At 51.4% G+C, this 27,251-nt stretch overlaps 1 protein-coding gene across 3 annotated transcripts; it reads right to left on the bottom strand.

The window, feature by feature from the left end:
• Vwce (von Willebrand factor C and EGF domains) lies at window positions 1-26,892 on the bottom strand. 3 transcript variants are annotated; one of them, XM_070031790.1, is made up of 21 exons: window positions 26,707-26,892; window positions 24,009-24,103; window positions 23,834-23,923; window positions 23,115-23,243; window positions 21,144-21,260; window positions 19,523-19,639; window positions 18,571-18,699; window positions 17,192-17,610; window positions 17,022-17,115; window positions 15,750-15,832; window positions 13,310-13,397; window positions 11,491-11,576; window positions 9,861-9,978; window positions 9,200-9,285; window positions 7,788-7,884; window positions 6,255-6,337; window positions 4,190-4,280; window positions 4,028-4,110; window positions 3,254-3,344; window positions 724-956; window positions 1-436 (listed from the first exon to the last, which is right to left on the bottom strand). In XM_070031790.1, the coding sequence occupies exons 1-21, from the start codon at window positions 26,814-26,816 to the stop codon at window positions 353-355; spliced, it is 2,523 nt and encodes an 840-aa protein (XP_069887891.1). In that variant the 5' UTR covers window positions 26,817-26,892; the 3' UTR covers window positions 1-352. The 3 variants fall into 3 exon arrangements, with proteins under 3 accessions (XP_069887891.1, XP_069887889.1, XP_069887890.1); XM_070031788.1 differs by having other exon boundaries at window positions 1-956; XM_070031789.1 differs by having other exon boundaries at window positions 1-956; window positions 7,788-7,880; window positions 9,220-9,285.
• Window positions 26,893-27,251: the final 359 nt, after the last annotated feature.

Below are 27,251 nucleotides of genomic sequence, written 5' to 3'. Positions count from 1 at the left end.
TGAAGGAAAACTGAGCCAACCTTTAATCAGGACACTTCAGGGAAGGATTCATGATGACTGGTGGAACAATTTAGTGGGATACCAGCCCCTAGTGGGTCTCCTCCAGGAGAGGCCGAGGCTCAGCAGCCCCAAACTTCTCGAAGGATGAGCCAGCCTGAGGTTCAGGGAGGACCCTGGTAGTCCCTCAGTTCTCAGCCCATTCCAAAAGCTTCCCAGGAACAAGGCCATATCGAGCCCAGGGGCTTCATTCCTATCAGAAGCCCCCCACCCCATCCAGCCCTGCACACCACCCACCCAAGTGTTTTCTTTCCCCATGCCCAGGTACCAGGAGCTGTTTCAGATGGTAGATTCTTCATCTTCTCTTGAGATCCCGGTGGTAGGCTGCTGGGGACCAAGATGGGTGGTGGCCACAAGGGCCACAGAGAGTCTGGAAGGCCTGAGGGAGATCGTGGGGGTTTCTGAGGAGCCATGGTCTATCATGGATTGTCCCAAAGTTTCAGTCAAGAGGTTGGCACGCAGAGGCCACCTGGATACCGTCTGGGACCCAGAGGCAGAGAAGGAGCTCTCTGGAGTGACAGGTGGCCCAAGAGTCCCTAGAGAGGTTGGAGGTAGAGTGGAAGGTCTTGCAGGGACAGAAGACCCTGAGGTGGACCAAGGGGGCCGGGAGGCCCCAGACTCCCCTGGAAAAGTGGCCCTTGGCCCCGGAGGGGAAGAAGCTGAGACCTGGGCTTCAGGAGGCCCCGTGGGTAACGTCTGTGCATTGGACAGATTTGTTCTCAAGAGCAGCTGGAGGAAGTGGAGTGCTGGCCTTGAAGGTGATGTTGGTGGGGGGCCCGGGCAGGAACTACAGTTGACAAGGACCTCAGTGTCTCCATGAAGGCTCTGAACAGCTTTGCTGTGCCCCAGGTCTCCCTGAGGGGAGAGCTCCTGCCTTTCTTCTGGAGGAAACAGGGCATCTAGAGGGAGGTGGGAAACAGAGGCACAAGGGTTCTCACAGGTGGCTGACAGGCTTTAGGACAGACCTCACACTCAGCTCCTGCCACCAGAGACAGATAACCAAGAAAGAACTATGAATAGAGAGAGGCATTCACAGTGTGATTTCTCCAAGGTACAGAATTCCTTCCATATTCTCATCAGCAAAAGGAGTATCACAGTATCACTGACTGACAACTGAAGGGAAGAGGCCTGAACTCCCACATCAAACTATGGGTTTTGCATGTTAATGGTGCATGAAAGAAAGGTAAAAATTTGGGGTTTCTTTCTTTTCCAAAAGGATGGGGCTTGAACTCAAGGCCTCACATTCCTGACTTGCTTATTCTGGTGCTCTACCACTTGAACCATGTCTTCAGTTCTAGTTTTTCATTGGTTATTTGGAGATAAGAGTCTCACTGATAGGGGCTGGGAAGGTGGCTCAGTGATAGAGTGCTTGCCTTGCATGCCTGAGGCCCTGGGCTCGATTCCTCAGCTCCACATATGCAAAAAGAAAAAAGCCGGAAGTGGCGCTGTGGCTCAAGTGGTAGAGCGCTAGCCTTGAGCTGAAGAACTGAGGGACAGTGCCCAGGCCCAGAGTTCAGGCCCCACAACCGGACCCCCCCCCCAAAAAAAAGTCTTACTGATTTGCCTATCTGGGTGTTATTTCTTACCTCGATCCTCAAGTCTCAGCCTTCTGAGTAACTAGGATTCCAGGCATGATCACTGGGGTCCAATGCAAGGTAATGATTAAAGTACAACTTTTAAGCAAATGGAAAGGCATTAAGTCTCTCTCTCTCTCTCTCTCTCTCTCTCTCTCTCTCTCTCTCTCTCTCTCTCTCTCTCTCTCTCTTTCTCTCTCATTGCTGTTGTTGGTCGTGGGGCCTGAGTTCTGGGCCTGGGTGCTGTCCCTCAGCTCTTCAGCTCAAGACTAGCACTTGAGCCAGTGTCACTTCTGGCTTTTTCTGCTTATGTGGTGCTGAGGAATCAAACCCAGGGTCTCATGCATGCAAGGTAAGCACTCTACCATTGAGCCCCCTTCTAGCCCCTGGCATTAAGTCTTAAGCAGAAGTATGATGACCACATTAGGGCCGGGGGGGGGGGGGGGAGGAGGAGCGGGGAGGTACAGTGCTGAGTGCTAGGCACCTGAGCATTTGCAGTGGTCCCTCAATGGCAGTTTGTAGAACCATCAGCCCATGGCTACCACGGGTCTAATGTACATGGCAACTCTACTTCAGACTCAATTTTGCTATGAATCTAAACTTACTTAAAAAAAAAATTCTATCCAGGGGCTGGAATGGTGGCTCAGTGATAGAGCGCTTGCCTTGCATGCCTGAGGCTGGAAGTGGTGCTGTGGCTCAAGTGGTAGAGCACTAACCTTGAGCTGAAGAGCTGAGGGACAGCGCCCAGGCCCAGAGTTCAGGCCCCACGACTGGACCCCAAAAAAAAAAAATTCTATCCAATGTCAGGTCTTGCCACCTTAAGCAAGTAAATAAATAAATTCTATTTTTTAAAACTTTTTTTTTGGACTTGGGGTGTAAGCCTGTAGTGGAGAGTTTTTCTAACAAGTGTAAAACCCTGAGTTCCACCCCCAGCACCACAAAAAATATAAATAAAATAAAAGTCTTAGCCTAGAGCTTAGCAGGAGAACATAAGAACTCAATACATGGGAGAAAAACAAGGGCAGGAAGAGGCAAAGCAAAAAAAGACAAAAAAGACAGGCTGAGGAAAAGCATGCTGTATCCCATGAAGCACACTTGTAAAAATGGAAGCGATTGTGTTTTTAAGATCATCCAGAAGATGGCTACACAACTCTGTGAATATGTAAACAGTATGTTCACTTTCTTCCCTCCCGCCCAGTACTAGGATTTGAACTCAGGTCTCACTCACACTTCTGGCCAGGGGTTGGCCTCTAGACTGAGACCTTTCTGGGATTACAGGCAGGCACCAGCCCACTCAGCTTGTACTATGAGGTGGGCTTTGTCTAACTTCTTTTTCTTCCTAGGCCATGCCTCCAGCCGTGATCCTCCCATTGTGACCTTCCCATCTCTGCCTCCCCAAGTAGCTGCTGGAATTTCAGGCAGGAGAACAACCAGAATCTAGGAGATCAAGGCCAGTTTGGCAACATAAAGGACAAGGGTCATTAACTGCCAACTATGAATGTGTGGTCTTGAATGAGCCATTCTCCCTCTCTGAGCCCAGATTTCTCCCCAAGTCCTGTGTCTCTGAGAGGAGCAAAGGAGAAAACAGAGATGATGAAATGCCAGGACACAGGGCCGCTTACCTGGGCAGGAGGAGCAGCAGTCCTCCGGGGGCAGGGTAGGGTCCATGCAGGCAGGGTGGCAGGGGACCTTCTCACAGCTCACCTCTCCCAGCTGGGGAAATCAGACACTTGTGAGGAAGGCAGAGCATCCCACCCACCCCAAAGCAGCAGCCCAACCCATAGGAAGTTGCCAGGGAAAGGGCAATGCCAACCATGGTTGGGTTCACTTCATCTGGACCTCCACAGAGACAGGAGAAATGTCCAGATGCAAAGGTGCTGTGGCAATTCATTAAAGATGAACAGAGGGCTGGGAAGGTTGCTCAGTGGTAGAGTGCTTGCCTAGCATGCATGAAGCCTTAGTAACACATAAACAGGAAAGGCTGGAAGTGGTGTTGTGGCTCAGGTGGTAGAGCACTAGCCTTGAGCACAGAAAGGCTGAGATCTGAGGATCGTGCTTCAAAGACAGTCCAGGCAGGAAAGTTCATGATACTCTTATCTCCAATTAACCACCCAAAAGCCAGAAGGAAGACTGTGGCTCAAGTGGTAGAGCAACAGCTTTGAGTCAAAAAGCCAAGCAAGAATGTAAGGCCCTGAGTTCAAGCCTCAGTACTGGCACACACACACACACACACACACACACACACACACACACACACACACACACACACACACACACACACACACACACACACACACACACACACACACACTGACATACAAAAGGTGAACTTAGGTCACCTCAGAGGGTGCTGTGTGTAGCAAGCAACAGTCCCCCAGGGCCTCGGGCCTGCTCACCTGACACGTGCACTGAGTACAGGGCTCATCATCCAAGGTGAACAGCTGGCCATTCATCACTTTCCTCCCCTCATAGTTGCAGTCTGCAGAGGCAGAGGAGACAGGCCATAAGAGCTGGGCTTGCCCGGGAGCCTCAGGTTCAGGGTGGCAGGGCCCACTCACCATGGCACACGGGGCAGCACTCGCCATCAGGATGGAAAGGGTAGGTGCAGGCAATGGGGCAGTCCACAGGTGAGCAGGCCACTGAACCCAGCTGCAGGACACAAAATGGACAAAGCCCTTTGCTGAACGCTGCCAGTGCAACCCTGGGGTGTTGGTACCAAGGCCTATTCTGAGCTGGCAATGTCACATCATGGGAGATGGCCCAGGTAGAATAGGACGCAGGGTGGTACAGGGGAGGGGAGCAGGGACTTGGGGGTGGCCATGGTGACACAGAATCAGTTAGACTCCTTCCTTCTTAGAAGATACCTCACAAGGCCTGGCTTTAACCACGAGTTCATCTGTCAACAAGTACCTGTTGAGTAAGCATATAAACTGTCTAGGAAGGTTAAGCCTCAAAACCCCGAGAGGACTGGGCTGTGGTTCAGTGGTCCAGTACTTGCTGAGCACAGGAGAGGACCTGGGTTCCATTCCAGGCACAATGAAAATACAAACAGAAACTAGGCAGGAAGAAAGAGCCTGTACTGGGCACTGGTGGCTTATACCTGTAATCCTAACTACTCAGGAGGCTGAGCTCTGAGGGTTGAAGCCAGCCCAGGTAGGAAAGTCCATGATACTCTTATCTCCCAATTAACCACCAAAAAGGTGAAAGTGGAAATGTGACTCAAAGTGGTACAGTGCTAGCCTTGAGCAAAAAACTCAAGGATAGTCCCCAGGCCCTGACTTCAAGCCCCAAGACCGGCACACCCAAAAAGGAGCCTGATTTGGGCCTCAGTGGCTCATGCTTGTAATCCTAGCTACTCAGGAGGCTGAGAACTGAAGACTGCAGTTCAAAGCCAGCCCAGGTAGGAAAGTACATGAGACTCATATCTCCAATTAACCACCAAGAAGCTGGAAGTAGAACTGTGGCTCAAGTGGTAGAGTGCCAGCCTGGAGCAAAAATGTTAAGGGACAGTGCCCAGGTCCTGAGTTCAAGCCCCAGGACTAGCACACATGTGAGCATGCACAACAGCAGCAGCAGCCTGAAACAAAGCTCCCTGAGTTACAGGGCTGTGAACTCACAGTAGCACTCAGAGGCCACAGCCATGTTCATGGTTTCTTAATCTTTCTGTAGACCGTGTCCTTTTGTGTGCATGTACACAGTGAAGGCAGACTGACAACCAGAGATGTGCCACCACCGCCAGCAGAGCAGTCCCATCTGACAATAAGTTTCAGCATGACAAGCAGTGGGACTTTCCAATTTCATTTTTCCAAATACTCAATCACACCTAACAGGATTTCTCACACTGAGACAGGATGGTTAAAGGGTACATGTGCAAATCCTGCAGTGAACCTGAAATGCCAGGGCTCAGTTCCAGGTACTGTGATTAATTTGTCTCTGCACCCTGGTTCTCTAACTTAGAAAGAATTTTCCAATGGATTCTCTAAGGGACTTAAAACAGGGGCTGGCACAGAGCAACATCTCAAGTACAGGCATTTTGGGTGGTTTTTCTCTATGTGTCAGTACTGGGGCTTGAACTCAGAACCTACATGCTGTCCTTTGGCTTTTGGTTCAAGGCTAGCACTCTACCAGTTGAGCCATACCTCCACTTCTGGCTTTTTGGTGGTTATTTGGAGATAAGAATCTCATGGACTTTCCTATCCAGCTGGCTTTGAACTTTGATCCTGAGATCTCAGCCTCCTGAGTAGCTAGAATTACAGGCATGACACCCCCCCCCCCAAGTCTGAGTGTGCTAAAATAAAAATAAAGGCCCAACCTAGAGCCATGGGTTTGCGCTCTTACCCTCCATCCTTAGCAAGAGTCCTAGAGGGCACATTTCATGCTAGAGGTCAGTCCCCTGATCACCCACAAACAGATGGCATCTGTCAGCCAGGATTTAAAATAAAATGGCTCACTGGCTCTGGAAAAGATTAACCCTGGGCAGGTTGGAGGGAGTTGACTTTCCCCAGGATGCAGCAGCCAGGCTTCTCTGGGGCTCTAGCTTTGTCCTCTGGCAGGGGGAGAGGGGGAGTTCACATAGGAGTTGGGGCGCTTCAAGGGCTGAGGTGAGATAGGAGCAGTACCTACCAGGCAGATGCAGCTTAAACATGGATCCAGCACGGACAGGAAGGTTTCATTGTTGTAGAAGATTCTGCCTGTGTAGGTGCAGCCTGCCAGACAGAACATGTAGTAAGCAGCTGCCAGTGGCCCTCAGGCTGATGACCAGAGCAAAGGTCAGAGCTTATCTGCTCAGGCCATGCCCTTCCCCCAAGAAGTTACCTGGAACTGTGATTGCTGTTTCTATACTGGAATCAGCCAGGGGATCCCAGTGACTTTTTTTTTTTTTCTTTCAATACAGGGGTTTAAACTTGGCTTCACACTTGCTAGGTAGGTGGCCTATCACTTAAGCCACACTCCTAGCCTTCTTTTGTTTTTACATATTTTTAGATAGGGTCTTGCATGTTTACCCAGGCCAGCCTTGATCCCCCCTACTTATGCTGTCCATGTAGCTGGGATCACAGATGTGCACCGTGCCCAGCTTGAGATGAGGGTCTTGCTAACTTTTTTCCCCCAGCCTAGACTCTTAACTGTAGTCCTCCCAATTTCCATTTCTCAAGTAGGTGGGATTACAGGTATGTACTTTCACATTGGGCTCCACAGAGTTTTGATCACCAGTGGCCTTGCCCCAAAGATGGGGAGAGGGATGTGGGGGAGTCAGGCAGAGGGACTGGGAGACACAGGGGGTGCTGCAGACACATGAGAGCTGCCCTTCTCCTCTCAGCCAACCTTATATTCTACCTTCCAGAATATTCCCCCACATCCTTCACATTCCTGATATCCCCAGAGGCTGGATCTGAACAAGGCCACTTTGCTATGATAAATCATCCATGGTTAAGTATAAAAGCAGATTAGTCGGGCACGGTGGTTCATGCCTATAAAACCTAGGTCCTCAGGGCTGAGATTTGGAAGATTCAAGGCCCATGTTTTCAATCAATTAAAAAAAAAAAAGCCAGTACCAGTGGCTCACACCTGTAATTCTAGCTACTTAGGAGGCTGAGATCTGAGGATCGTGGTTCAAAGTGAGCCCAGGCAAGAAAGTCCATAAGACTCCTATCTCCAATTAACCACCAGAAAAAAAAAAAAATGGAAGTGGCACTGTGGCTCAAGTGGTAGATGCTAGCCTTGAGCTGAAGAGCTCAGGGACAGCACCTAGGCCCAGAGTTCAAGCTCCACGACCAATTAAAAAAACATCAAAAAAAAAAAAGAAGCTGGGTATGGTGGCACATACCTATCATCTCAGCTTTGCCAAAAGTGTCAAAAGGAGGCTAATAGTATAGGCCAGTGACAGCAAAAACTGAGACCCAACTGGAAAAGTACTCAAAACTAGAATAGCTGGAGGCATGGCTCAAGTGGCATAGGGCCTGCCTAACAAGGCTAGACGCCCTGAGTTCAAACCCCAGTCGTGCCAAAAAATAAAGAGCAGGTGAAACAGTAGGAAATTTTATTTGACATTGTATTCTGAGCTACACTTAATCACGGCACCCGTCACTTGTCTCTGGACAGTGACTGCCATCAGCCAGCATCAGTTCTTAGAGGAGGGCCCTTGGTGGGGCCTGTTACCTGCTGAGCAGTCTGGGCAGCACTGTCCCGGGATCCGGATGGGGTGAGGACAGGAGTCCACACAGTCTGTCCTCTTGCAGCTCACGGAGCCATCTGCCTGAAGGAAGAAAACAAATTCACCAAGACCCCACCTGGGACACCAGTGCCTGCCTCCCCTCGGGAAAGAAAGGGCACTTGATGCTGCACATGGGCCGTGGCTTATCCTTTAGGATGCCTTGATGGAGCCGGAGGGGTGGCGGGTCTCACACCACCAGGACCAGCTGCTTGGGAAAGGCCTCCCCCGTGGATTTGTATCTTGGGGGAGGGAGATAGAGCAGGGATTCTGGTCTCCCCAGCTTCCTGTTCTTTTGCTGCAGCCGCCAAGGCTGCGCCATCGCCCCCTCCACATTCTTCTCTCATTTCCCTGGAACCCTAGCTCACCCCAAACCTATAGAGAACAATAAAATCCTATTTTTATAGAAAACTATTCTGCCGGAAATGCCTATTTCAGAAGACCAAAATGCCATACAAGGTTTCTTCTTTTTTTTTTTTTTTCTTTTCAGACTCAGGATGTTTATGGCTCTTTTATTCTTGTAAAATGAGAGCCTGAAATCAGCCCCAAAGGGGAGAAACAGGAGAAAATGGCTTCTTCTCCCACCTCAACTTCCAATGACCCATGCTTGGCTTTGTGGGACCCAAGGTATAAGGAAAGGCCATGAGAGGCGCCTGAGGGCGTTGCTTCTCACATCCTCAAGTGTACGACATGGCCTGAAGGTTAAAATGCAAGCTCTGAAGAAAAAACAAAAGCAAAAAACAGATGCCAGTGCCTCATGCCTATAGTTCCAGCTCCTTAAGAGTCTAAAATCTGAGGATCACAGTTCAAAGCCAGCCTGGACAGGAAAGTCTGTGAGACTCTTATCACCAATTAACTAGCAAAAAGCCAAAAGTGGAACTGAAGCTCAAATGCCAGCATTGAGCAGAAAAAGCTAAGGGACAGTATCCAGGCCATGAGTTCAAGCCCAGTGCCAACACAAAAATGAAAAGAAAAATTCAGGCTCTGAACCCCAAGATATGGGCCGGGCCTGAAAGACAGTATGAATGACTAACAAGGGCTCCCCAAAATGCTCCCCACTGTGGGTGCAAGAGCCTCATTCTGAGAACTAAACCTCCAGCTCCTCTACTTCGCCCCACATCCCCCTTTATGGCAGCCACCCCCTGTACAAGCCTAAACATGTGTGGCTCCCAATGCAGATCACCAGGCTCTGCTGTCCTCCACCAACTAGCAAGGACAGGAGACCATGAGCCCTAACCCTGTCTGAGAAAGAGACTAGCCCAGGCCAGAGATGGCCAGGCCTCCAGAGGCAGGGGTCCCCTGGGGCAAGCAGGTGGGGCAGCCGGGGAAAGCAGCTGAAGGCGAGCAGGCTGTCATTCACCTGGCAGATGCATAACTCACAGGGATCACCAGGCGACCAGATCTGTCCAATCGGAAACTCAACCCCATTGTCATCCAGAGAGCAGCCTGGCCAGGGGACAGTGAGGACAAGACAGTGGTCAGAGGACTGAGAGTGTGACCCCCAGGGTACAGTGCTGGCCTAGCATGCTTGAGGCCTTGGGTTCAAATCCCAGCACTAAATAAATAAAGCAGTGAAGCTGGGCACTGGTGACTCACACCTGTAATCCTAAGCTACTCAAGAGTTTGAGATCTGAGGATCACAGTTCAAAGCCAGCCAGCACAGGAAAGTCTGTGAGACTCTTACCTCCAATGAGTAGAAGTAGAGCTGTGGCTCATGTGGTAGAGGACCAGTCTTGAGCAAAAAAGCTCTGGGAGAGTACCCAGGCCCTGAGTTGGAGCCCCAATACCAGCACACACACACAAAAAAAGGCAGCAGCAGAATTGTCTGTCAGATATACAGCACAATGCCACCCCACGACACCTTGTGCTCAGACACTGGAGACACACAGACACACACACATACCACCACGCAAGCACATGCTAACACAAATGAGCATGCGCACTTACATAGATGCATGCTCACTAACATTGCCCAGCCTCCCCCCGGAGCCCGGCTCTGGTGCCTCCTGGCAAGGCCTCACCTGTAGCAGGTGTGGGCTTCTGGCAGGAGAAGCAGCACTGTCCAGGGCCCAGCCACCACTCCTCCCGGGGGCAGTTCAGCTCTGGACATGGTGTGAAGGAGCATTCTACCTCCCCGTTCTGCAAAAGAGCCAAGGGTGAGTTCAGTGAGGGCCGGAAGGGTCTGAAGAGGAGGCTGGAGGGCTGCCACCCTCCTCCCCTCTGCCTCAAGTCAACAGTGACAAAGAACTCTCCAGGGGAGTCTGGAGGCTGTTGCTCACGCTTATAATCCTAGCTACTGAGGAGGCTGTGCGATCTGAGGATCGCAGTTTGAAGCCATCCTAGGCAAACAAACCCAAAAGACTCTTATCTCCAGTTAACTAGCAAAAAGCTAGAAGTAGAGGTATGGCTCAAGTGGTAGAGCTTTGAGTAAACAAGCTAAGCAAGAGTGTGAGAAAAGTCAGGTGCTGGTGGCTCAGGCCTATGATCCTAGCCACTCAAGGAGGCTGAGATCTGAGAATTGTGGTTCAAAGCCAGCCAGGGCAGGAAAGCCCCTTGAGACTCTCTATCTCCAACTAACTCCTTAAGAACTGGAAGTAGAGCTGTAGCTTAAAGTGGGCAGAGTGCTACCCATGAGCTCAAAAGCTCAGTGACAATGCCCAGGCCCTGCATTCAAGCCCCACCACTGACAAAAACAAAAAAACAAGTGTGAAGAAAAAAAATCTCCAGGGAAAAGAGGAAGGAGAAGAGAAGGAGCAGTCCTTCTTGGGCTGGGAAGGGGTTGTGAGAACACTAGGAATACCCACTCCTGCCTGGGCCTCCATCTCTTGCTCTTCCTCATCTGAACATATCCATCAGCTCTTGCCTCCTGTCCTCCAGTCTGTGTCTGTGTCTGTATCTGTGTCTGTGTGTGCACACACACACACACACATACATGTACACACATGTACACATACCTGTGCTGGAGCTTGAACTCAAGGCCTCATACTCTTGCTTGACTTTTTGGTTCAAGGCAGGTGCTGCTCTACCACTTGAGCCACATCTCTACTTCCAGCCTTTTGCTGGTTAACTAGAGATAAGAATTTCACAGATTTGTCTGCCGTGGCTGGCTCTGAACTGCGATCCCTCTATCTCAGTCTCCTTATTGGCTAGTATTACAGGAATGAGCCACCAGCACCCTCCCTCACTCTGGTCCTTCCCAGGCATCAATTGGACCACATCACCCCCTTTTGTGGCAGCATCCCCAAATCCAGAGCCAAGGGCTGTCAACTCCAGCAGGAGCCCTCCCCTAAGAACTTGCCCCTGGCTGACTGCAGCCATCTTCCAGAGTTAACAGTGGGGAGGGGTCCTTTACCCCCATGTGCATAGAAATGCCTGAGGCAGCCCAGCCAGCCTCGTGACCCCATTCCTACTGTGGAGCTGCTCATGGGATGGGCCTGAGGCTGAGGCCGTCCTGTGCTGAGCTGTGCCTCCAGCAGGCACTCTATCAATAGCAAAACTTCAAGGCAGCTGCAGTGGTTTGGCAGTGAGTCTACCTCAATCTCCCTTTTGCTGTGTGACAGGCTGTCTTCTATCAGACAAGGAATCCTGGGTAAATTCCTGTGTTGCCCACCCCCTCCCCAGCACAAGCACCAGGACCTCAGCTCCCCCTACCTGGCAGATACATGTGGTACACTCATCACCACCCCGGCTGAAGACAGCCCCATCTGAGTACCATCGGCCGTGGAAATAGCATCTCACTGCAGAGGAGAAAGGGAGAAGGGGGCTCAGGGATTTGGGGCTGAGGCACCAAGAGGCCACGGTGACAAGTGGGTATAGGGGGTGAGGGGAGTGGCTCCCACACACCCAGAGCTCTCCTCCCCTCCAAACCCCAGGCACAAAACAAGTTACTGCTTAAAACTTAGGATGAGCCGGCACCAGGGACTCGCGCCTGTAATCCTCGCTACTCAGGAAGCTGAGATCTGAGGATTGCAATTCAAAGTTAGCCTAGGCAGGAAAGTCCATGACACCTTGTCTCCAATTAACTACCAGAAGAGCAGAAAGTGGAGCTATGGCTCAAGTGGTAGAGTGCTAGTCTTGAGCACAAAAGCTCAGGGACAGTACCCAGGCCTTGAGTCAAGCTTCAGAACCAGAACACACATTACCCACCCCCACCCCCCCACCCCCCACACAACCAGATCAAGTTCTGCTCTACTATTAACTGCTGTTTGTCTCTAAGCAATGACCTGACTTCTCTGGGCCAGTTTTCTTATCTATACAAGGGAGCAATGAACAGATCTCTCTCTCCCTGTGGCAATATAGTGCTGGCAGGTGCCACACGCAAAAAGGGGCATGGGACTGACAGGGAATTTCCATCATGGTGATAAGACATCTCAGAAAAGAGAACCACGCATTTATGTCATCAGTGGGTTAAGAAAGCTCCTTCTGGGCTGGGAAGGTGGCTCAGTGGTAGAGCGCTTGCCTTGCATGCATGAGGCCCTGGGTTCAATTCCTCAGCACCACATAAGCAGAAAAAGCCGGAAGTGACACTGTGGCTCAAGTGGTAGAGCACTAGCCTTGAGCTGAAGAGCTGAGGGACAGTGCCCAGGCCCAGAATTCAGGCCCACGACTGACAAAAAAAAAAAAAGAAAAAGAAAAGAAAGCTCCTTCTCCATCTAAAGACAGCAATTGCACAGGTGAACTCAAACCCAGTCCCGCCCATGTTCAAGGAGCATCCTGAGGTCAGGGGCAGGAGAGGCTCTAAGCAGTCTGGCATTCAAACCACATACGTGCTCAACAGAACAAGCACTCTCGCTGTCACTGGATCACAGAAGTCAAACTCACTCTCCCTACCCCATCAGGGAAAAGACACCTGACCCCTGGACACATGACAATCAAAATTCCCAGCCTAGTGTCAGTGGCTTGCATCTGTAATTCTAGCTACTTAGGAGGATGAGATCTGGAGGATCTAGATTCAAGGATAGCCCAGCCCCCTTCCCCCACCCCCACCCCAGAAAAGCTCACTAGATTCCATCTCCAAAAAAAAACAGAAAAAAAGATGGACTGGAGATGTGGCTCAAGTAGTAGAGCATCAGCCTAGCAAAGCAAACTGAGTAAGCTTGAAGCTGAGTTCAAACCCCAGAAATGGAAGGAAGGAAGGAAGGAAGGAAGGAAGGAAGGAAGGAAGGAAGGAAGGAAGGAAGGGAGGGAGGGAGGGAGGGAGGGTAGAGGGAGGGAGGGTAGAGGGAGATGGAGAGAGAGAAAAGAGAGGAGAAGGGACGAGAGGAGAGGAGAGTGGAGGAGAGGGGAGGGGAGGAGAGAAGAGGGAAGGGGAAGGGAGGAGAGGGGAGGGGAGGAGAAGGGAGGGGAGGAGAGAAGAAAGGAGAGAGGAAGGGAGGGGAGGAGAGAGGAGGGGAGGGGAAGGGAGGAGATGGGAGGGGAAGGAGGAGAGGAGAGGAGAGGACCAAATTCCCCAGTACAGTCAGTCACTTACCAGGGACACAAGCACAGCAATCTGACTGCAGGTGCGTGTCACAGGGGCCAGGAGGGCACTCAGGAGAGATACAGGACACATTTCCAGCCTTCAGAGACAAAAGAGGGTGGTGGGACAAGGGTAGGACAGCGTTCTTCTGACCTGCAAGGACACTGGCCCACCAGCGCATCACTTATTTTACACCAGGCCTTTCCAGAAGCACAGCTGCCTCAAGGACTTTATAGAACACTTGAAATGCCACGTGGTCACTGGAAACACTTCCCTGGTATTTAGTATGGTGAGGCTAGAGGACCACCACTTCTTTCCAAGATACACGGTTTCCTGGGCAAGATCAGACCACCATCCTTACACAAAAAGACATGTTGCAAAGCCAGGTGACTTCTGATAAAAAGGCTCCAGTACCCATTCATGAGCATCCAGGTCTTGACCCAAGTGGCTCTTATTCGGTAGTCAATGAACCAATTACACAAGTAAACTTTAATGCCAGAAGTGGTGCCTCATGTCTGTAGTCCTAGCTACTGAGGACGCTGAGATCTGGAGAATGAATCAGAATTCAAAAGCCAGCCTGGACAAAAAGTGCCTGGACAGAAAGTTCAAGAGACCCTCATCTCAGTCATTAAAAAACTAGCTATGGTGGTATACAACTGTCATCCCAGCGATACAGCTGTAGGAGGAAGTATAAATAGGAGGATCGCAATCCAGGGAGAGACTCTACCTGAAAAATAACTAAAGCCAAAAAGGGCTGAGGTGTGACTCTAGTGGTAAAGTCCTGCCTAGTAAGCACCAGGCCCTGAGTTCAAACTCTAGTACCCAAAATATAAAACAAGTAAATGTTACATTAATTTTTATTTTTTTAATTTTTTTGTCAGTCTTGAGGCTTAAACTTCAGGCCTAGACCTGAGTTCTTTTTGCTCAAGGCTAGCACTCTACCACTTTGAGCCACACCACCACTTCCAATTTTTTGGTGATTAATTGGTGGCTGGCTTTAAACCATGATCCTCAGATCTCAGCTTCCTGAGTAGCTAGGATTATAGGCATGAGCCACCAGTGCCCAGCTATGTTAAAATTTTGAAGTTAGGGGGGGAAAAAGCCAAAAACCTCTAACTTTGGAATCAGCAAGACCTGAGTTCTAATGTCCACTCCTCCCCTCATAAGAGCTTAGGCAAAAGGCTTTGCATCTCTGAGCCTCAGTATCTCCACTGGTGATGGATGCAAGGTACGAGGCTTGCTGGCTATATACCAGACATGCAGGAAGAGCTCTGGTAAAGGGTGTCAGCAGCTGCCTACATGCCCAGTCTTTTGCCATGTGTCTACCCTCATGCAGACCAGGAGTCAACTTTTAAAATGGTCAGATAAACAATGGAAAGGGTGACAGTGATCAAATGCACTGTACTCATTACCTGACTTCTGTAATCGAAACCCCTTCGTACAGCTACGTGATAATAAAAATTAAAAACATAAAAATAAAATGGTCAGAGGATGACTGTGAGATCTCAGCTCATTCCCAGCCCTGCCACCTCCCAGCCTCAGTCTTTGCAGTGTAAAACAGGGATAGTAATGCTGAGTCTGAGGCACTGCCTGGGCCTTGGGCACCAGCCTGTGCCTAGCATACAGCAGGTGTCCAGAATCAAATCCACATAGCAGCCTCGGGCACACAGTAGGTGCTTACGGTTTCTGGAAAAGTGCACTTCCCTAAAGCAAAACACTCTTGTTGGTTCTTTAGCAGTACTGAAGTGCTGAACTCAGGGCCTCATGCTTGCTTCTTAAGTGTTCTTCTACTTGCACCAGCCTTTTTTTTTTTGGCATTTATATGTGTCCCACAGGGTCTTCAACTTTTGCCTCAACTGGCCTATGATTATGATTTTTCCTTCCTTCACCTCCCATGTGGCTGGGATTATAGACATATACCATCACACCAAGCTTGTTCTTTAAGATAGGATCTCCCTAACTTTTTGCCTGAGTTGGCCTCAAACCTCAGTCCTATCTCTGCCTCCCAACAGCTCAGATTACAGGTGTGTGTGCCACCACACCCAGACTATACAGTATTCTTAATAAACCAAGTGTGTTAATTGACCTTCTCCCACCCAGATGTGGATACCTTTAGTGTGCTAGCAAATAGTTTGCTGGAGAAACAGGGGAGGGGGGTGGGGAGGGAACAGGGGGAGTTTCTAAAGGAGTTTCATCCATTCCCTTCCCAAACAGATGAACCCTGTTTGCCTTTGACTCTTTTCTGCAGACCAGAAGCCTTGCTGAGCCCACCAACCAACAGCTTTTCCTCCCTTCGAAATCCAACAAGTTCTGACTAAGCTCCACAACCTGAGAACCCTTCCTTTTATTCAAGACTACTCACCTTTAACATCCAGTCTCTTTCTTCCTTCTCTCAAACCCCCAAAGGTTAAGAAAACACCCATGAGGCTCTGGGGACTCTTAGGAAGCTTACCAGACAGACACAGACGGTGCAGTTCTCGTTGGGAGGTGAAAACACGGCCCCCTCAGCTCGAATGGCGCCACTGTGAAAGCAGCCTTTGAAAGACAAACCAGAGGCAGAGGCCTCAACCTCTTCAAAGAAGAGGAAACTCCAGGTCGCCTGACTTTTCCAGGCATAAAGTCCCTGGAGCTGCTTTTGCTGCCCTGGGTGTCCCCACAGTGGCGGATGCTGGCTGCCTGAACTGGGTGGTCCTAGGGAACCGCCCAGGAGACAACTTCAGGAGCCCACCCACAGGGGCCCCAGGGGGGGTCCCTGATGTCACATTAGAGCCACAACTGTCTTGAAAGGGTGCGTTACTCCCATCCCGTGGGACAGGCAGCCAGACAGCCTTGTGTTCAAAACCAGGCCTTGGAAAGAGTTCAAATACTCAGTACTTTCCATCTAAGGCTACAATACACAGTGAGAACACAATAAAAGATCACCATTCCCGTTAAGAAAAATCACAACGTACATGTCTGTAGGAAGTGCCTTGTTTTGTCTTTGCAGTGCTGGGATAGAACCTGGGACCTCTCTAATGTTAGGTTAGCACTCTACCAATCAAGCCCTACCTCCAACCCGTGGGAGGAAGATGAAATGGCTCCTCCAGCCACAGGGGAATTGGGGGCAGGGACAGGGGATGGCAGAGTGGATTAGGAGCACCTCACTGAATGAATGAAGCTCAGGAAGGAAGCACAAAGATGAGAGGGAGGTTCCCTATGAGGGCCTTGCAGAGTTGGGGATGGAACTCAGTGATAGAGAGTCTTTACCCAGCATGCACAAGGCCCTGGATTCTACCTCAGCACTTCATGAAACCAAAACAAGAGTATGGAAATGGTGAGGATCGCAGTTTGAGGCCAGTATCAGCAAACGCTAGCACAACCCTATCTCAAAAACTAGCTGAGTGTGGTAGTACATGTGTGACATCCCAGCAGTGAGGGAGGCAATGGCAGGAAGCTGGCTAAAGTTGACCTGGGCAAGAATTTAAAAAAAAACCTCTATCTGAAAACAAACTACAAGCAAAAATGGGCTGGGGATATGGCTCAAGTGAGTACAGTGCTTGTCTAGGTTTGGCCATGTGAGCAGCAGCACCAGGGAGCAGATTGGGAATGTATTCCCAGGCCCCGCCCCACACTTGACCAATCAGAATCTCCGGGGGAGAGGGGAGCTGGAGTGTAAGGTTTATTCAGTTAGCCAAGAGATTCCCAGAATGTGTGGGACAGTTCGGGCTGCAGAGAGGTGGTTCACCTGTGCAGGAGGGACAGCACTCTTGGTCTCCGGCGGGAATGGGGTGGGAACAGGTAGCGTCACACCTCAGCTTTTCACAGGTCATCTCCCCATCCTGGAAGCACAAAGATTTGCAGCCACCACCAGACCGGAGGCTACAAGCAGGGCAGCCCCTGGCCCCTCACACCCACCTCGCACCAGCACTGGGAACAGCCAGGCTGGGGCCAGTGACTCCCGGACGCATACGCGGTTCCCAGGTGCCAGCAAGGAGCTGGGCTTGTTTCTGGCCTTGGGTTCTCAGGACCCCTGGGTGAGGAAGGGGTCCCCACTGCCTCCCCCTGGAGGAATGAAGGAGGCCCCAGGGTCCCTAGCAGGGATGCACTGGGTACTGGGGTGAACAGCAGCCAGGTAGGGGAGGTGGTGGGTGGTACAGGGGTTGGGTTTGGTGGGTGGGTAGTCTTGATTCCTGCAGGGGGCTCTGAGACCCCTGGAGGAGCTCCATGTCCTGGTGATAGAGCAGGCCGGCCAGCCTCGGGGAGCAACAGAGACATCTTGGGGTGCTGTCGGGGCTGCAAGATGGCAGACGGGGCCAATATTGCCTTGGGGGAAGCTGAAAAGGAATCACAGGGTCTCCTGAGGGAGGCAGCAGAGCAGACAGGGGTGCTAGGGGGTCCTGGGCTCTGCTCCACCCCAGTAACTCACTGACTGTCTGGGCAGTTAGTGACTACATGGGAAGATGGCTGGGAAAGCCCCAATCCAGGGAGGGGTAACCAGCTAGAGATGTGGAGGTCTAGTGGCTTCAGACACTACCCAGCCAGTTCACCTGCTTTCCTCTCCTCCCTACCACAAAGGGGGTACACGTTCTTCTGAGCCCCATAGGCCTCTAATCCTCCAGGGGTGCATCCTGGGAATATCTGTCCTCAAGGCCTGTGTTACTCAGCTGTGGCTTCCCTAGTGGGACCTGAAGCTCTGAAGAGACATCCATAAAGGATGAGCCCCATTCTATGAGGAGGCTCCTGCCCCCCACCCCAACACACTCAGCAAGCACACTTGGGACTAGGAAGAGCTTTTTCCCTACAGATAGACACTAACTGTCCAGAGATCAGAAAGATGAGGAGGGGAGATAGAGGAAGAGGTTCAAGATCGAGGCAGATAGGAAAGAAAGCAAGGTGGAGAAAGAGGGGGAGAGAGACAGGCCAGCTCAATCATCAGAGCTGTGCTGCCCACAGCCAGCCACGGACTGAGTCAGTAGCTCTCTCCACGCTGAGATGGACTCACAGTGGAATGGAGTCCGTCTATGAGATGTGACAACTATCACAGGGTGAAAAAAGAGGAAAAAGGGATAAAGAAGGAAAGGAGAAGAAAGTGGGATGTTGGATTAACTGGGGGGAAAAAAATGAAGGGGATTTGGGAAGACAGCCAGGCCTTAGAGGGCTGAGTCTGGCCTTGAAGGGCCAAAGCTGGGCTGAAGGAGTGGGGCCAGCATCGAGAGGGTGGGGCCAGGGCCTGGAGGGCGGGGCCAGGGCCTCCTGAAAGGAACTGAGTGTAGAGGGCGGGGCCTGTAACTCACCTTCACAGGACACACGATCTGCTCGAAGCCTGAAGCCAGGTCTGCAGGTACACAGGAAGCTGCCCACAGTGTTATGGCAGGAATGGTGGCAGACTCGTCTCTCCTGGGGCCTCCGACACTCGTTGATATCTATGGAAAAGCCTCACTGCCTTGTTGGGTCTATGGAGGTCTTCTTCCTCCCATCCCTTAGTTTGTGGGAGTTCCTTGCCATGTTCTCAGAAGTTTGTCCCTGCTCCAGGATGCAGGGAGTGACGCATGTGGCTGGAAATGGGGCTGGAATCTAGTGACAGTCACCTTGGAAGGTTATACAGTCAGTTGTCATTCAGTGGGTGTCTCAGCCAGCAATGATTACATGCTGGTGGGTGCAACTAAGCCCTGCTTGAATCTCATCTAAACCTGCTATTAGCCTGGTGTTGCTTTCTAAAAAGCATCCCCAAACATCTCACGTTCCCCCCGCAAAAAACCACGGTGCAACTATATTGAGTTCCAGGTCGAATACCTAACTCAACTTGAACACGGTGTTTTTCAAGCTCCTGGGACCCCACCTTTTATCCATGAGCCAAGCATACTAATCCCTTTCTGGAAATTTCTGCTAATGGGCTGAGAAAACAGGGGTCCCCTTCTACACCAGAGGAACCAGGACATGAAGTGTTCTATTTACCCAGGGGAACTAAGGCAGCCAAGAAAATAGGTGAACAGAGAGGAAAGCTGGGGGAGGACCAGAAGAAAAAATGAACAGGATGAAAGCAACACAGTGGCCAGGGAATGAGCAGCCTGGAGTCTCCCATGCCGAGGCCATGACAACCAAAGGGTGGATGGTGGCAACGGCTCAAGCCCCTTCAGATTTCAGCAGATAGAACATGCAAATGATGGACTTCCTGGGTTCCAGTGTGGAACCTGTCCATCATCCTGATTGGCCGCCTAAGTATATAGAGTAAGGTCTCTGCCTTACCCACACAGGAGTGTCGGTTGCCATGGAGGTGGAAGCCACTGTGGCAGGAACACTTGTAGCTGCCGAAGCTGTTCTTACATCTCTGCTGACAGGGAGTTCCTAGGCATTCGTCGGTGTCTGCCAGGGGAAAGGACAAGGCTGGCACTCTTCCCCGTTTTAGAATTCTCTCGGGACTGTGAACCAGTGGCTCATGCCTATCATCCTAGCTACTCAAGAGGCTGAGATATAAGAATCCAGTTCAAAGCCACCTTAGGCAGAAAAGTCTGAATGTGAGACTATCTCCAATTAACCAGCATAAAACAGGAAGCAGAGCTGTGGTTCAAGAAGTAGAGCACAGCTGGGAGCTGGTGGCTCATGCCTGTAATACTAGCTACTCAAGAGGCTGAGTTCTGAAGATCATGGTTCAAAGCCAGCCTGGGCAGGAAACTCCATGAGACTCTTATCTCCAATAAACCACTAGAAAACCAGAAGTGGTGCTGTGGTTAAAGCGATAGAGTACTTGCCTTGAGCTGAAGAGTGCAGGGACAGCACCCTAGTTCAGAGTTCAAGACCCACGACAGAAGGAGGAGGAGGAGGAGGAGGAGGAGGAGGAGGAGGAGGAAGGAGGAGGAGGAGGAGGAGGAGGAAGGAGGAGGAGGTGGAGGAGGAAGAGGAGGAGGAGGAAGAGGAGGAGGAGGAGGAGGAGGAGGAGGAACACTAGCCAGGCACTGGTGGCTCACATGTGTAATCCTAGCTACTCAGTAGGCTGAGATCTGAGGATCATGGTTCAGAGCCAGCCTGGAAAGGAAAATTCATGAGACTCTTATCTCTAATTAAATGCCAGAAAACCTGGAGTGGCTCAAAGTGGTAGAGCACTAGCCCTGAGAAAAGTCAAAAGACAACACCCAATGTTGAGTTTGACCCCCAATACCAGCGCGCGCATGCGCGCGCGCGCACGCGCGCACACACACACACACACACACACGAAAGACAAGCAGAAAAATGATCAGCTGTAATAGGACTAATTGAATTATTCTCAAAAAAAGTAGAGACAAGCAGTAAAATTTCATAGGATAATTTTAAGGATGCAATAAGAATATTCACATAAAATCACTTAGTCTGATATCCATAACATGAGAGTAGGGCAAACTGAATACTTCCATCCCAATGCAAAGGCAGACAGGTAGACATCCCAATGCAACAGGAAGACAGGGTAAACTTACCAGGCTAATAACTAAGTACCTGTGCTCCCTCCCGTTCTGCCCTCACTAAAGTTCAGCATTCCTCCCAGTGTGATAGTATTTTGGAGGGAGGTAGGGCCTTTGGGGGATTATTAGGGCTAAAGGAAGTCATGAGGGTAGAGTTTTCATGATGGACTGAAGAGACACCAGATGTACCTCTCTTTCCATCCCTCTAACGGGAGTCTAGAGTCTTCTGGTTAACAGCAATGGCCCCAGATCTCACTCTACCACTTACTAAAGGCAGATCCCTGGGCCAGCCTGAGTTTCCCCATCTGTACACTAGGGATGATACAGTATGTCTGTCAGCATTGTGACATAGAAAAGACATGGTGTGGAGCCAGAAGGGCTGTGTATTCCATGTGGCATCCTCCCATGTGGCCGTCCTTCCTCTGTCTCCTTACCTTGACAGCTGTGGCGATCGGCAGACAGCTGCATGCCTGGCCCACACTCACACACAAAGCCACCTTCTGTGTTCACACACTGACCCTCACAGGAGGAGCTTAGACATTCATCAATATCTGGGAAGAAAACACCAATGTAAAGCCCCCTCTGAGAGTGGTGATGACTCCGAGTGGGAGACAACACCACCCAAACCCCAGAAAGAGCAGGCACCAGGAAAGTTCTCAGCCAGGAAAAGAGTCAGCAGAGGGTGGAAGTGGACAGGACCCACATTAACTCCCCACAGAGCAGGTGGGGAGAGGAGGCTGAATGTGCCTGAATGTGCCAGAGTAATCTCAAGGCTTTTAGCCAGAGACAGAGGACAGGAGGTATGGTTAAATTATCAACAGTTGTTGGATGCTAGGGGCTCATGCTTGCCTGGAGGATGGTAGATATCCAGCCTGGGCAGAAAAAGTTGTAAAACTCCATCTCTAAAATGAACCAGCAAATAGCCAAAGATTGAAAATATGATTCCAGTGGTGTCATTGGAGCAAGTGAGTGAAGAGAGCGTGAGGTCCTAAGTTCATATCCCAGTATGAACTATACAACTTGTGGGTGAGATGGAAGGAAAAAAAAACGGAGAGAGCGAGAGGAAGGGTGACATCGTCCAGAAAGAAATGTACTCTTTGCCTGACTTATGTGACTGTAACCCTTCTGTTTAATGAAGTTTTTGTTTGTTTTTTGTCGGTTGTAGGGCTTGAACTCTAGGCCTGAACACTGTCCCTGAGCTCTTCAGCTCAAGGAGAGGGCTCTACCACTTGAGCCACAGCACCACTTCCAGTTTTCTGATGATTTATTGGAGATAAGAGTCTCATGAACTTTCCTGCCCAGGCTGGCTTTGAACCACAATCCTGAGATCTCAGCCTCCTCAGTAGCTAGGATTATAGGTGTGAGCCACCAACACCTGTCATGAAGATTTTTTAAAATTAATCCCAGTATCATCCCCCAAAATGATCAATAATGTCATTCCTTAGATGTTGTTCATTGAGCACTAGTTATGGGTGGCAGATCCAGAGAGCAGTTTCTGAGGATACAAAAGTAACTCAAACAGAGCATGGATTCTCCAGACGTTTCTGACAACAGAGGGCAAGACACAGAGCCACATGAGGCTGGTGCACAGTGTGTGTGTGTGTGTGTGTGTGTGTGTGTGTGTGTGTGTGTGTGTGTGTGTGTGTGTGTGTGCGTGTGTGTGTGTGTGTGTGTGTGTGTGACTCATGCCCTTGGGAAGAACGGTCCCCACAACAGTTGGGCTCTAGTAGAGCTAAGCCAGATATCAGGAGGAGATGCAGGTTAAGGAACTGGGGATCCTGTTAAGGCAGGAAATAAGACTACAGAGGTGGCTTAAGAAAGACCAGCCAGGTGATGGTGGCTCATGCCTGTAATTCTAGCTGCTCAGGAGACTGAGATCTAAGGATTATGGTTTGAAGCAAGCCTGGGTAGGAAAGTTCAGAGATGTTTATCTCCAATTAATCATCAAAAAAGCCGGAAGCGGAGTGTTAGCCTTGAGCTAAGAAGCTCAGGGACAGCTCTTAGGCCCTAAATTCAAGCCCCATGATCACCAAAAAAGAAAAGAAAGACCAGGCTGTGGGGTGCAAAGGAGTTCTGTTCAAGAGGGGTTGGCTACTTGGGCAGTGCCTTAGGAAAGTTAGTTAACAAGACACCTCATGGCTCTGAAGCCTTCGGGAACCTGAGGCTCCACACTGTCTGACTCCCATTCCTCCTATTTATCTATTTACTCTCCTTCAGGCAAGTTATCAAGACTGTGCCCAAGCCATCTAGGCCCATTTGGACTCATCCCCTTCAGGTGTATATGTGGGGGTGTAGGGGTTTCGGGGTGTGTTGCTGTCCCAGCTTGTCCTAGTACAGCCTGGTTCCCAGCTCCCAGAAGAGAAGGAATCCCCATTCTGCCCTCCCCTATTCTCCCAGCCTCTCACCTGCACACCTGATGCCAACAGCTGTCTCTGTCATTGAGAAGCCCACAGGGCACACTCGGGCCACCTCCTGACAGCCGCCATGGTTACAGGCAAGGTCACAACCATATTCCCCACAGGATACGTGCGATTCTAAAACAGGCATTGCACAGGTGAACACAAAGTCAACACCACAGTGTACCAGGTAGCCTCGGCCTACCCCTGGCCCAGGCCATGTTGCTGCACCAAGGGTTTCTCCAGAATCTGTTGAGGGATGATTCTAGAAGCAAACAGGCCTGACTTGCAACCCAGCTCTTCCACTTACTGGTTAGGTAACCAAGGACAAGATCGTAACTTCCATGTCACATCTTCTCTTCTATAAAATGGACATGAGTAATCTGGTGTTGGTGGCCTATAATCTTAGCTAATCAGGAGGCTAAGATCTCAGGATCAATGTTCAAAGCCAGATCAGGCAGAAAAGTCTTTGAGGTGCCATCTCCAATTAGCCAGCAAAATGGTGGACTGGAGGCATGGCTCAAGTGCTAGAGTGCCAGCCATCAGTGAAAAAGTCAAATGAGAGCTCATGGCCCTGAGTTCGAAGCCACTCCTACCCCCCCTAAAAAAATGGGTATGAAAATGCCAACCTAACATGCCTAGCTAGAACACTTCTTGACTGTCCAGTGCCTGGCACAGATTCTCAATACTATTTCAATTGTTCCCATTAGCCATGGCCCATACGTTACCTGGGCAGGTGGCCCCATGCTCTCCACCCTGGCAGGAACAGACATTGGGAGCAATGCAGATGCCACTCCCACAGCCAAAGGAACAGAGAGCTGAAAGGAGAACTGCAAGTGAGGGCCTGGGACCAGTTAGTTCTCCACCTCCTTCCCAGCCCCAGGTGCAGGGATGGGAACTTACGCAGGGTGCAGTGCCCACTGCCAATGGAAGGGGCCCAGCCAGGGCAGCAGCCACTCCCAAAGCCTGAAAGGCAGACGTGGGGGCCTAGTCGGCGTCTGCAAGAGAGAAGAATGTTCTCCATACTGTATCAGGAGAGGATCCAGCAACAGGAAAGCCCCCCGTCTGGCTGTGAGTTAGTACATTTTTCCAAAGCGTCCTGGGAAGAACTAGAAGGTTCCAAAGAAAAATGACCCAGACAGTTCTGTCCTGGAGGTGGGACAAAGACAAAAGAGTGGGAGAACAAATACCAGCCTCCTATAGATCTGTCCTGTGATCACAGAACAAAGGGCAGCCAGGACAGAGGCTCAGTGCTAAGGGAAGACAACAGTGGATGGAGGGAGGAGAGGAGGGCTACTTCAGGACCTTTCATTTGCTATACCTTGTATTGAGAAGGTTCTTCCTGGTAGGGTATAGTAGTAAACATCTGTAATCCTAACCCTCACGACACTAAGATAGAAAGATGATGAGTTCAAGGACAGCCTAAGCTACATAGTGAAACCCTGTCTCTAAAACAAACAAATAAGGTTCTTGCCAGAAGTTTGTGGTTCACAGCTATAATCCTAGCTACTCAGGAAGCTGAGATCTGAGGATTACAGTTCAATGCCAGCCTGGTCAGATAAATCTGACTCTTGTCTCCAATCAACTAGCAAAAAGCCAGAAGTGGAGGTACAGCTCACGTGGTAGAGTTAGACTTGAACAAGAAAGCTAAATGAGAGCATGAGGCTCTGAGTTCAAATTCTAGCAGGCTCTCTTCACTGAGGCTTCTTTTTTTTTTTTTTTTCAGTCGTGGGGCTTGAACTCAGGCCTGGGCACTGTCCCTGAGCTTCTTTTTTCTCAAGGCTAGCGCTCTACCACTTGAGCCACACAGTCCCACTTCCAGCTTTTTCTGTTTATGTGGTAATGAGGAATCAAACGAGGGCTTCATGTATGCTAGGTGAGCACTCTACCACTAAGCCACCTTCCCAGCCCCCGCTGAGGCTTCTCTAGTGAGAATCTCCCCACAGAGACTTTCTTGCCCCACTCATACCTTGCTTTATGCTTCACATTAATGATTTATTAATTTGACAATTTGTTCCTTGTCTCCCTTGCAACTTCTTGAACACTATGACTTATTTGTTCATTGTAATAAATGGCTCTTGGGGAAAAAGGCTGAGAAGGGGGACCAGCAGAAGACACAGAGCGAGGGGCACCTGAGAGTATGACTAGCCAGGAACACTCTTTGGGGCTGGATGGGACAGGAGCTCAGGAGAAAGGACAGAAAGCCAGACAAAGCAGAAGACTGTGCTGGATGCTTCGACTAAAGCCAGCAATATGCCACTGTCCTCACCTCCAAGGGATGCTGGACAGACAGGAACCAGGTGACAAGAACACAGTGTGACAATGCCATGGGGAAGGGTCAAGGCAGTAGGTAAGCTGAGGAGGAAGGGGGAAATGGCACAGTCATAAATACAAGCCCAGAGAGGACAGAGATGGTGCGTAGATCCATTTCCTTCAAGGGCTGGACAGACGGCCATGAATCCTGGGGGTTTTGAACTGGAAAGCCCAGCACAAGAAAACTAGCAGGTGAGAGTGTCCTTCTGCCAGTTGGGCATGTTATAGAGAACACCTGGCCTGCACCAGTGGTGGGAACATGCCATCCAGATTTACCCTCTTCTTGAAGGACAATAATCTATGTCAAATGCCATGTACACTAGAAAGGGGAGTGGGTGGCAGACTGGGGCAGTAAAACCCAGGGCCCAAGGAGCCCCTTTCTTTCTGAGGGAAGCACGCTAGTAGGAGGGCTCAGCTTTTTAAACAGCTCAACAGCTGAGCCCCAGAAGGCTCCAAGAAGGACCAGCGGTGCCACCAAAGCAGCAGATGGCAGGGTACCTGGGGGAAAAATTACTGGTGGAGTGGCATCTTCAGGTGAGTGAGATCTGCGCGCCCACCAGAGTGGTCCCCAACAGCCAGGGAGCCAGGGCTGGTGGTGACAGGGAAAACAGGCGGCAGGTGGCTAGGGCCCCACAGAGCTGATTCTGAGCAGGAACTGGTGGCAGGGAGCTCGCAGAGGTGGTGGGAGCCCGGAGGGGCTGCCCCCGCCATGCGCTCCCTGAGGACCTGGCCCAGAGCCAGGACCGTGTTCCCTCTCTGGGAGATGAGCACAGAGTCACGCACACAGCCCGCCCCCCCCACCCCCACCCCGGGGCGCCCGGGGGAAGGAAACACGTGGGGAGGGCGGCCAGGGTCCGAAAGGGCAGCAAAGGGGTGCATTCCGCGCCCCCTCCCCGCGCACACAGAGAATCCACTACCCCAGGGCGGGGGGCGGGGGGCGCAGGGCAGTCACTGGCACGTTCCGGGAACGGAAGCCAATCAGCCGAGACCAGATGGCACGTCCCGGGGTCCCCGTGCAGGGGTCTGCGTCTCCCGGTGCACTCGGGCTCCCCCAGCGTCTGGATCTCCGTGTCCCTTAGGTCCTAGCCACGACAGTCGCAGACTGGGACGCAAAGCTGCCACCCACCCAGAGGCACAAGTTACTGTGTCTTTGTCTTGACCCCGTGGACAGCGCCCCGGAGGATGCCCCGACCTGCCCCCGACCCTCCGGCTCCGGGGGCTCCGGGGCGCGCCTCCCACTCCACGAGGGGTGTGCCCCCTGCGGGGCCGGGGAACCCGGGGCTCTCACCTCTCTGCCAGGAAGTGTCCGGATGACTTTCTCGCGGTGTAGCCTCGGGCCGGGGCTCCGGGCAGCAGGAGCGCAGTGCAGGCGGCCCAGAGGAACAGTCCGGCCCACATGACCAGCGGTGGTGGGTCCCCGGTCCCCCGCTGGGCTCGGGGCGCCGCGCACCGGGAGGGAGCCGCCGGCCCTCGCCCCTCCTCCTGGCGCGGAGGGGAGCAAACTAGCAGGCACCCGGAGCGGAGCGAGCCAGGGGGCTGAGGCCGCCGAGAGGAGGGGCCCGGGCCTCGGCAGGCAGACAGCTGGGGCGGGACTGGGGGTCCCCAGCACCCCCCCCCACAGCGGAACACACAAAAGGCAGCACCGCAGGCCCGCCGGCTCCTCTCCCCGCAGGCCAGGAACCTGGGGCGGGGGGCAAAGATCAGGGACCCCTGGGGGCGGGGCTTCACCCTCCAGCCCACACCCCCTGCACACTTTGGGAGTCGGCTTCCTGCGAAGAGCTGAGGGAGGCAGACTGACGCCCTGATTGGAAAGACATTTCGGGAACAAGGCCA

The sequence above is a fragment of the Dipodomys merriami genome, unplaced genomic scaffold, assembly GCF_024711535.1.
Source record: "Dipodomys merriami isolate MVZ:Mamm:240054 unplaced genomic scaffold, mDipMer1.0.p SCAF_21, whole genome shotgun sequence".
In the NCBI taxonomy this organism is placed as follows: Eukaryota; Metazoa; Chordata; class Mammalia; order Rodentia; family Heteromyidae; genus Dipodomys; species Dipodomys merriami.
The sequence above is the reverse complement of the archived record's forward strand: the minus strand, read 5'-3'. Positions and strand labels throughout refer to the sequence as shown.